The sequence below is a fragment of the Mus caroli genome, chromosome 9, assembly GCF_900094665.2.
Source record: "Mus caroli chromosome 9, CAROLI_EIJ_v1.1, whole genome shotgun sequence".
Classification (NCBI taxonomy): domain Eukaryota; kingdom Metazoa; phylum Chordata; class Mammalia; order Rodentia; family Muridae; genus Mus; species Mus caroli.
The window spans coordinates 28,515,232-28,525,937 of NC_034578.1; the positions used below are offsets into that span (position 1 = coordinate 28,515,232).

At 45.2% G+C, this 10,706-nt stretch overlaps 1 protein-coding gene across 2 annotated transcripts in view; it reads left to right on the plus strand.

Moving 5' to 3' along the window:
* Nucleotides 1-8,681, plus strand: part of Ets1 (ETS proto-oncogene 1, transcription factor) — a 120,995-nt gene extending 112,314 nt beyond the window's left edge. For both annotated transcript variants that reach the window (XM_029481151.1, XM_021172498.2), the window contains 2 exons: nucleotides 3,786-3,904; nucleotides 5,032-8,681. In XM_029481151.1, the coding sequence (XP_029337011.1) occupies nucleotides 3,786-3,904; nucleotides 5,032-5,244 (332 nt within the window). In that variant the 3' untranslated portion in view covers nucleotides 5,245-8,681. The remainder of the gene's footprint in view (nucleotides 1-3,785; nucleotides 3,905-5,031) is intronic.
* The last annotated feature ends 2,025 nt before the right edge of the window (nucleotides 8,682-10,706 follow it).

Genomic DNA, 10,706 nt, shown 5'->3' on the forward strand with positions numbered 1-10,706 from the left:
TCTCTCAGACCCCTGAGGTTGTCTCTTTTCCTCTACATATGTGCACATAATGTGTTCACCCGCACAGCCCCACAGAGGAGCGATATAGGGATAGTTTAAAAAGAAACCTTAGTAAAAATAGGAGCAGTCTGCCAGGACAACAGCTGTCTGGTGGCCACTCCATCCATACGAGCTCACATGTCTTGTGTTAGCCTCTTACCAGGGCCCAGGTGATAGATATGAACTACATTTGAAGTGGAAATGTGGATGGAGTAGAAGATCCTGATATCTAATCTTGCCTCCTCTACTGCCAGCTTTGAGGCAACTGCCTTGGGCAGGTAGTCTGCAAGCCGAGGACACAAAACAAATGAGGGTGACATTGTCAGGTGTGAAGGGTTGTCATAGTTGGTCTTGCTGGTGCAAACCTCCAATCTCAACTACTCAGGGGGATGAGGCAGGAGGATTACAAGTTCAAGGCCAGCCTGGGCAACGGTAGTGAGAGCACGACTCAAAATGCATGCATGCTTATATGAATAGGTAATTAAATAGTTGAGGGCATGGCTCAGTCTTAGAAAACTTGGCCTACCATGTGCAAGGTCCTGGGTTTAGTCTCCAATTCTGTAAACACCCAGCAAGAGAAACAGAAACCCTCAAGCAGACAAGCCAGACATTTGTGCATGTGCACGCACACACTTCAATAAGGTTTATTTCCAGCTTACTTCAAGGTTTAGCCTCAGAGTCAGTGTCCAAAACACAGGAGACCTCAATGTTCAGTCATCGGCAGAAGCATTAGGCCTTGCAATTTCTAGATAAAGACGAGACATACATAAAATGTGACCCAGGTGAGCAGGGATTTATGGGAAGCTGCCTCTGGTTTGTGGTGTCTCTCTCAGGTCCCCTGGAGGGTAGTGGGCTTGGTGTTCTTTGTCTCCTGGCCCAGGCTGCTCCATGTACTTCTCCCGAGTCTGGACTGTGCTTTGCAAACTAGGACTGCCAGCATCTTATAAGAACTTAACTCTAATATCAAGTCCGAGAAGGAGAAGCCATCAGGAAGTTCCCTAGCTGGAGTGGCCTGAGAAGAGCAGAGTCAGGGGTACAAAGTCGGTTCAGGAGATGGGAGCTGGGCCTGTGGGTGTGTGTCCTGTGTTCCTTCATGCCCCGCCTTGGAAGACCTCCTTCTAACAGGGACCCCTCTGTTGTTGTGGCTCCGAGCTCTACTGGAGCAACATAGTTTCCCAATGATGCGACTGGATTCCTGATGTGTGACACTGTGGGGCAGCATGGTGAAGGGCTCCGTTGACTGCCTTGGGGGCCCAGACAGGCCTGCCATTGTGAGTCACATTTAACATGTGAGCTCCCCTTTCCCATGACTGGCACTATTCTTAGTACAGTTTCTGCTCTGGGCGACAGAGGTTCACGGAACCACAAGCCATGTGGGTAGGTGGATGGGGCCAGGATCTGGGAAGGAAAATTGAAGAAGTGTTGAGCTTTCAGAGCATGTTGGAGCATGGGCAAAGGAAGGAGGCTGGAGCCCTGAGGGTGCGAACAGGTCTACGCTAAGCAGTCGAGAAATGGCCTCAGGAGACCTGTAACTGGGACTACAAGTCTCTTTCATGAGTCTGGGGTGTGGACTTGGATGTGGCTGGCAGATATGCAAAGCCAGTAAGCATTACAACCCCAGAGCCGCCTTTATGCTTGTGTCTCCAAGGGGACTTTCCCTCCAGAACTGAAGTGAGGCTGATGTGTTGCTGTAGGAACAGGGAAGGTCCTTGTGACATCACCCAGCAAAGTGATAACTCTGAAGCCACAGTTCCATACCCTTCCTGCTTCTGTTGCTCTCTCCAACAGAAGGGCGGTGTGTAGAAGTCAATGAAAAGTCCAGTTGGGAAGTTTTAGGCTTAGCCCTAGAATTGTCTCATTGGGTACAATGGTGTGTAGGTTCTTATCCTCACTTTGGGGGTGGGTAGGGGAGGGGGTCTCACTGTGTAGACCAGGATGGTCTTGAATTTTCACTTCTCATTTGGCCTTGATAATGCTGGGACTGCACACAGATGGATGCTAGTGTTTAAATTCCTGCGGGCTGTTGGGAGCGCTCGGGTCAGCTAACCTGTGTTTTCTGCAAGAGTCCCAAGGAGATGTGAGCTGCTGTTGCCACTCAGTGAACAAGAGACATGCCTTACCTTTCCAGCTCTGCTTGTCTGAGATACCTGGTCTTCCTTTTTCTTCTTCTCTCTGGTCTAGAATAAGAATGGCAAGAATAGTTTATCCTAGGAGGTGGATTACCAATGCTCATATCAACACTATTTTGCTGTTGTTGTTTTTCCCTCTGAACGTAGGAAAAGTAACATTAAGGAGAGAGCTTTTCATGTTAGGAGTCCCCTGTGCAGTCATATTCAGACATCAGTGCGCAGATGCCCATAGGCTGTGGTGAGTTCTTGGGCACTGAAGCTTAGGTAACACTGTAGGAAAATTTCTTCTGTCCCCCAAGCTGGCACTCATAATATGATTTTCAAGTCCTCTTCTTTTTTGTCTGTCCCAGCCTGTGCTGTACTCCTAAGTCTGCCTCTTTAGGACCTGCGATGATGCTCACTACCCACCTGTCAGTGACTAGGACCTTTCTGGGTCTTTTCATCTTTCCATCCCTCTCCTAATCTTAATAGGTTAGCCTTGTTCTAAGAGAAAGTTTTAAGACAGTGTGAGAGAGGTTCTAATAGTATAAAACTTAGCCACTACAGGGGGCCTTCTGGGGCTGGTACTGTCACTTGTTGGGATAGGTACCCAGCATAGTAGGCCGTGTGTACCTCAAGAGTCTGTGACTACGTGAGAAGCAAGGGAGATGGCTTCTGAAAGCCAGAGCCATTTAGCACTCCAGTTATGGCAACCAGGCAGGGAATCTAATTAGGCCATTGGCTTTTGGTTTGGGCAGTGTATTGAAGAATCTGAAGTCTTGACCCAGCTATCCTGTTTCTCATCTGAATGCCTTCACCCAAGTTAGATAGCTGTGTTGTACATTGTGGTTTTGTTGTTGTTTTCCTGCGTGGTAGAAACCGATAGACTAATAACAGTATCTATCCCGTTGAGTCACTGAGAATTCACAAGCAGAGAAGAAAGCGTTGATGTGTAGCTAAGGCCATAGTGATTGATGTGTAGCTAAGGGAATGTGTAGCAGCTCCCCTTAGTTTTTTTGTTAGGAATCTTCTCATATTTGAGGTCTGTAGTGTTAATACAGAGTGCACATAGGACTCATGTCATCTTTTCTGTGTCTCTCTGTCAGGGATGTGTGAGATTCTGAGCATCATCAGGAAACTTAAGAGTTGACACCGGAGCTATTATATAGTCCGTTTCTCAAGACTAAACTCCTTTGGCACCAGAGACACATAGGCAGGTGGATCTCTGAGTTTTAGGCCAACCTGGTCTACAAGTTCCGGGCCAGCAGTGAGCCATCTCAGAACAAACAAACAAAATTAGTAATTCCGTAGAACACGTGTGAAGATAGACTTGGTGTTGTTTTTCCAGAAAACTCTGGAATTAAAAGAGCACAGCAATTAAAGGAGACCAACCTGGAAATTAATAAAAACAGACCCATGGTGTATCCATCCTGTGTGATTTCCTTTTTCTTTTGGAAGGGAAATCTTTACTTTCGCTGAGCGTAGAGTACTGACTCCAGCGTTTGTGCTGTCGATTGCCTGAGTTTTCGCCTGTCTAGACAGGCTGGGAGGCGGGTGAGGGTTGCTGCCTTAGTGGGCCTAGCTGCTGTGAGCCTTCAGTGTGTTTTGTTAATGAGCCACTGTGCCTTGTGCTTCCAGGAAGTGGGCCGATCCAGCTGTGGCAGTTTCTTCTGGAATTACTCACTGATAAGTCTTGTCAGTCTTTTATCAGCTGGACAGGAGATGGCTGGGAATTCAAGCTTTCTGACCCAGATGAGGTATGTAATGAGTGACTTGGGAGTCCTGGGCTGAGAATGGGTGAGAGAAAATGCTGGGATTGTGATCCTGTAGGCCCAGATTTCTCGCTCAGCTCTGCTGCTTGCTGCTTGTGCGACCTACGATGCAGCCAGCCTGAGCTTCTGTCTCATCATGGGCAGAGTGCAAAGTGTGTACACTTTCTGGGACAAACTGATGTATATATAAGTTCCTGGTACATAGTTGGTCCTGCCCTCTGTCTAGTCCCTGGCTCTGTGCATCTGGAAAGGTGCATCCACTCTGATCGTTTTCCATCCTTTCATCCCAGAGTGTTTAATAAATGGTTGGTATATGAAAGAAGAGATAACTCTTCTGGCAGACATGAGAATGTGTCTCTACCCCGGTCTAGAAAGGATGCCTCCTACTGTTGGATGCAGAGGAGCCAGCACTTTCCTCCCATCCTCTCCCTTCTGCCCAGTTCTGTGCTTTCATTTTAAGGATGCCTGCTTATAATGTGGGCCAGAGGGATGTCTGCCCCACAGAGTTGCCAATTCCTGTACCTGTACCTGTATCCTTGGGCTCATTAACCAGGGTCTCTCCATGCCCTTACCCTCCTCCTGACCGTGCTCAGATACGTCACTATTTTATCCCCTATCCCCTATGTCTGTGGAATCAGCAATTCAGTCTCTACATGTAAGCGAGAATATGCACTGTCTTTCTGAGCCCAGAGTATTCCTCTGGAATCTCTGTGGCACTGTAGGGTGCCTACAGAACATTAGCAGATATTTCAGAATAGCTAATGTGGGTTATTTTGCATGGTCCCCAGAAAATAATGGGAAATGCCTGTGATTGAAGACACGCCATTTAGCCTGGTCTGATCACGACACAATGCACAGCTGTATTAAAACGTTGCATTGTTCTGCCTACATCTTTTGAAATAATCTCAGAATGTCCATGGCTCCTAACTATACATTCAATGCATCGTTATTATAAACAATTCAAAATATTTTTTTTAAAAAGGAAACGAAGGAATAAGTCAGACATATGCACACACAGACACACACACACACTTCTGAGCATTTTGTTTGACCACCATGATGGATGCGAAGACTTGTATGGACAGTTGTATTTAATTTTATTTTTATTACAGGTGGCCAGGAGATGGGGAAAGAGGAAAAACAAACCTAAGATGAATTATGAGAAACTGAGCCGTGGCCTTCGCTACTATTATGACAAAAATATCATCCACAAGACAGCGGGTAAACGCTACGTATACCGCTTTGTGTGCGACCTGCAGAGCCTGCTGGGATACACCCCTGAGGAGCTGCACGCCATGCTGGACGTAAAGCCGGATGCTGACTAGTAATGGACAGACACGCAGAAGGAAGGGGCTGGGGGAACCCTGCTGAGACCTTTCAAAGAGCAACCTTGTTGGTTGGACTCTTCATTTTTAATTGTTATTCAATGTTTTATTTTCCAGAACTCATTTTTCACATTCAGGGGTGGGAGCTGAGGGAGCGCCGCTGTATTCCATTGGCCATTGGCGGGCCCTGAAAGAGGAGGTCAGGACCTGCGGGGTGGGCGGGGCAATAGCTCCTGAGCAGACTTTCAGGAGGGAGAAGTCTTCTCAGAAGCCTGCCGGACCTGGCTTGCAGAGGAAAAAAAAAAAAAAGCTTAAGTGTCCGGTCATTTTCTATTTTTTTTTTTTAATCAAAGAAAAAAAAAATTTCATCTTGAGTTGTGGATCTACCAGTAGGAGAAATGGTCGCATTGAGAGGAAAGCGATTGATGAAAGCCAGTCAGTTTTGTGGGTGGGCTGAAAACAGTTTCTTCAGGGGATTACTAAACTCAAGAATTATTAACCTTTCTACTTTTTGAAACAAGGATGGACTTTGATGGAAGGGATCCAAAACTGTTTTATGTTGAAGTTTATTTTATTAAATTTTGTGCCAGTATTTTTTTTCCTTAAAAAAAAAATATCGTCTTAAGCTCTAAGGTGGTCTCAGTATTGCAGTATTGTGAGTTTGTTGTTATTTGCTGGCTGAGGACTCTTGTCACAGTGAAAGACAACTGTTTATATAGACCCCATTGGAAAAATCCCAGCTCTGTACTGAGATCAGAGACCCCAGACTCTTACAGCTAAAGGAAACGAATGCTGATTTGGGGACAGGGGGGACTGTGCGTGTGACTTCCACCTGCGGTTTGTAAAAACTGTTTTCCTTTGATTCACTGTCAGGCTTTGGACTTAGTGTTAGTTAAGGGGCGTTAAGTCTCTGCACTGAATGTATTCTGCAGCTCTTCTATGGAATCGTCGGCATCATCGGAGCACAGTTCAAGTCTTGGGAAGGAAATCCAAGGAGCAGGATTAACCTGGGTTTTGGTTAAACCGCTACCCGAAACATGGAAGACTCAGAATAAAAGGCGTTTGCATGGGCATTACCCCGAGGGTCTTAAGGCCTCAATGCATGCCATTCCAAACCAACATTCTCAGTTCTCCTCTACTTTGTCTTATGTTCCCTGGCATCCCTCATTGCTGCCCCTCTCTCATCACTGATCAGTGAAAGTGGAGTATAATGCTTCCTGACACGTGACTGAAAGTGTAGTTTCAGCCAGCACAACACAAATCCAAGAGTCCAGACTTGCTAGGGCTCGGAGGCCACAGCAATGGAGAGGGTATTTCAGTAGCATGTGACTCGGCCTCCTTGAGAAGAGGCTTGCCTTTGAAGACTTGGTGCTCGTCAGGGTGAGGTTGCTTGCGAGGACGTGGTAGGGAGCACTGGCACTTGGCCTGTTACCATCTCAGCAGAGGGCAAACCCAGGTCAACTGCAGGTGAGAGGAAGATGGAGAAAATACAAGGGAAGGAGCTTAGGTGAGGAAAATGAGGTTGGCCCGAGACAGTTAGATATATGTTTAGTTTCCTCCAAGTTTAAACTCAAAGACTTAATTGAGGCAGCCATCATCCTGCCTGTTGGGAGAGGAGACCTGAAAATAAGCCATTGTGGGTTAAAAAAAAAAAAGTAAGGAGACATGCCTGGGATCATTAAAATCCCTTCCACTGTATACCTGCCTAGTTAAGACAGTGACAGTGAACATCGATGAGAGAAGAGAGGCAATTGGTTGAGGTGGGCCTCTCCTGGCTCACCCTTCGGGGATTGTAACTATGTGGTATCATCTTCCATGAGAGTTGATGGCTGACTCCCACATTCCCCTGAAGACTCTGAATTACTAAGACTTTAACTCTTGTCCGTGGGTGTTCTGTACTGACTGAGTGGAGCATCCCCACAAGGAAGCAAAGGCCAAACATTCCAGCTATATATTTTGATCTTACAAATGCAGGTGCCTTAATGAAGCTCTCAAAATACTTAGGAGCTGCTCAGGGAGTGTTAGGTGGGATCATTTGGATTATGCTGTTTTCTCTTATATTATGTGATCTTTGTTGGGCACTGACAGTGTGAGTGTGTGAGTGTGTGTGTGTGTGTGTGTGTGTACATTTGTATAAAATTGCAGCTGAAATAGTACTGAATTTTCTACTTAGAGTCTGTTCACATTTCCATAATGGTGAATGAAAGCGTACAGCCGGGGCTGTTATCGTTGTTTGCTCTTTGCAACAAGGCTTAAAAAAAAATCACTTCCCCAAGTCTTCATCCTTCTCCATATTGAGTTCCTGCTGGGAATGCCCCTTTTGAGAGCCTACCACCTGCAGTCCCCTAGCAGAGAAGACATAAGTAAGTGTCTCCCACACTCCTCAGCGTGCTGACTTGCCTGCCTTGATGCCCTTTCTACCTAGGTCCACCACTTTCAGGATTTGTAGATTGTATATTAGTCAGACAGCTTTGTTGTCCATCTGGCCATTTGCTTTCCCCCATTTCCTCCGAAGGCCAGAGACCATCCCAGGAAGAGTGGCGGGTGGTTTATACACTGGAAATGTAGCCGCACTGCTGCATTGATGCTCTTTTAAAACACGTTCACTTCAGAGGAAGGATGAGCAGATCTGATCTAGCTGGGCCACTCCATTATTTTCCCAGAGAAATGCTTTCACCTGTGTGGCTGGCTTTGGGCTCAGAGGCGGGGGTAAGGATGCTCCCTGTGGAGAGCTCTGATGGTGTGGCCATGGAGACCTTGTAAGCATTCAGGATCAGAGATGCTCTTCCTCACTTTGGAGACCAGCACTCTGGGTTTTAAAGCATTAACCTTCATGGTGAAATCACACCTTCTCTCTCCTAGCCATGCTGTGCATGCGGCCTTCTCTGTTGGGGTCTATATAAACCTGTTGAACTCTTACGTACATTCCAAAGACGTTTCAAGGAACCACAAGTATATGTATACAAATACATATATGAAGTATATATGTTAAAGTGAATTTATCTCTATCAGGAATACTGCCTCAGTTATTGAATTTTTTTTAAGGATACTTTTTTTTTTAAAGCTGAGAATTATTGAGGTGAAAAAGATGTTATATTGTGTTTGACTTTTTCCAACTTGTATTTTCATATAATTTATATTTTTTAAATGCTGAAAATTTAAAAGCAAGATTTAAAAAGGAAAAGCAGGTGCTTTTTAAAAATCAGAACTGAGGTAGCTTAGAGATGTAGCGATGTAAGTGTCTTAAATGTTTTTGTTTTGTTTTTTTTTTAAAAGCAAATGCAAAAAATTCTTATGGGGGAGTTTTTGGTTTGTTTCTTTTAAGTAGCTGATGCTGGCACATCATTTTGCTGGAAAGTTTTTTATATACTGTAGGCTGATTTCATATTGTATTTTAAACTGTGTGAAATTAAAGAAACAAAGAAATTCATTCATAATGAGGTGGCTCTGGCTTGATTCTTTCCTGTCTACGTCGTGGGAGAATTAGGAGAAATTAATCAAGCAGAGTAAAGCACAGAAGAAATACAGGGCAGTTCTTCAGATCCTGCAGCTTAGGGTCATTTTAGCTAAAGGTTGCCTAATAAAGGCTTAGGGATATAGGGACACAGGATTAGTGTCCCAGTGATTCCCTGCATTGTTTGTCTCCGCCTTTGCTGTTGCCCCCACCTTCCTTGTCAAACATCACTGTTCATGTCTGAAGGACCAAGAACCATGTGAAGAAGAAAACTGACGACTCAACGGGTAGTCACTGATGGAGTCCAGCTAGGTATAGTTCCTGATGTTAATATAGACAGACTATGATGTTTGGTTTCTTCTGAAGAAAGCTGTGCTCTTTGGCAGTTAGAACTCATCATATCCATCTCTTTGGCCCCAACTTTTCCACTGGGGCTAGGCACGAAGAAGGATAATATGTGTTAGAACCCCTCCAGCCTATGTCATGAATAGAATACATACTTCCAAGTGTGTTGGGACAGGAATGCTTAGGGCTGCATTCTGTATGCGTTCTTTTTTTTCCTAGTTGAAACTGTAGAAGGTGGATGTTTTTAATTAACACCAACATTTGCAACATGAATCCCAACTCACAGCTGGAAAGAGAATTTTTTGCTGAATTGTTCACAAAGAGAACTGTGTTTTTGGAAAATCTGTTTCTTCAGCCCTGGAACTTGAGGTTTGCTGAGCACACTTTAAACACGGACTGTGTGGTCTAGTGGTCAGAGCCTAGCTGGCCAGGAGAGTGGCTTTGGTCTTGGGTATCTGGTAAAGCCACCATTACTCCTGGGCAGATTTTTTTGTTGTCGAAATGAGGTCCTCAGATTTTGTCCTTCTCAGCTGCAAACCTGGGCAAAGCCCCTACTCCCAAGCCAACCAGAAGCCACATCTGAGACCCTCTAACCCTGCATAAACTATTCAAATGGGCTGAGCTTCAGTCAAAGCTTTGGACAAAAACTGCTCCAAGTTGACGTTATCTCTCAGGATATCTGACTACACGGAGACCACAGTAAACAGCATAAGGCACATGTGAAGGAAGTCAGCTTAGTCCCTTCTCTCTGCATCCAGAAGCCACAGATCCAATGGGTTATTTTCAGGCAGTTGGGCTTTGGTGCTCTGTTAATGTCACCAATAAGCCTCTGTATGGAAGCCATTGTGAAGGGAAAGGCAGTAATATAGCCACCATTGCTAAGTTAAGAAGGATGGGTGGGGTAAGGTAAGAGGTACTAAGCGACAGGAGTCACTTAAAAGGTGGGGATGCACAGACTTCACATGCTTTCAGAAGGTCACAAGTAAGAAGATGTGCCAAGTGATTCGAATCCTTGTTGCCATGAAATTATATCCAATTCCCCAAACAAAGTTCTGACCATGCTTCCTTCTCTGAGTTGATAAGCGGATATGTGTGGATCAGTTTTCTGTAGCTATCAGAACATAACTGAGGTAAGTAGCAGAGAAAAGCATTTTCTTTAGCACAGAGTTTTGGAGCTCAAAGTCCAAATTTAGTGGCCCTATGTATATGACCTCTGTTGAGGACCTGATGGTGGGGGCAGGGTGTTGGGTGGGTGTAGACAGAGACCTTCCCTGATGAGATAGGGAGCCACAGCGATTAGGGGTCAGGCTTGGTATTTTTATAACTCTCAAGAGAACTAAGTCATTTTCAAAACCAGCATGAATTCCCTTTGAGGTCATGTCCTGTCCTAACCACTTTCCACCAGCCTCCATCTATCTCTAAGAGGCTGCACCAGCATACTGGGGATGTTAGGTTCAAATCATATCCACACCATGACAAAGCTTTTCAACATAGTGGACTGTAACTCTTTTAACCTAAAGAGAGATTGTGGTCTGTGTTTGGGGGAAAATGAGGGAGAGACCATGGAAGATAGTGGTAACAAAACAACATCCCTTCTCTGAGATGATTCGATTGTCCTTCAGAGTGTGGAACCCACTTACATGGCCCAAATGAGTAACCTCCT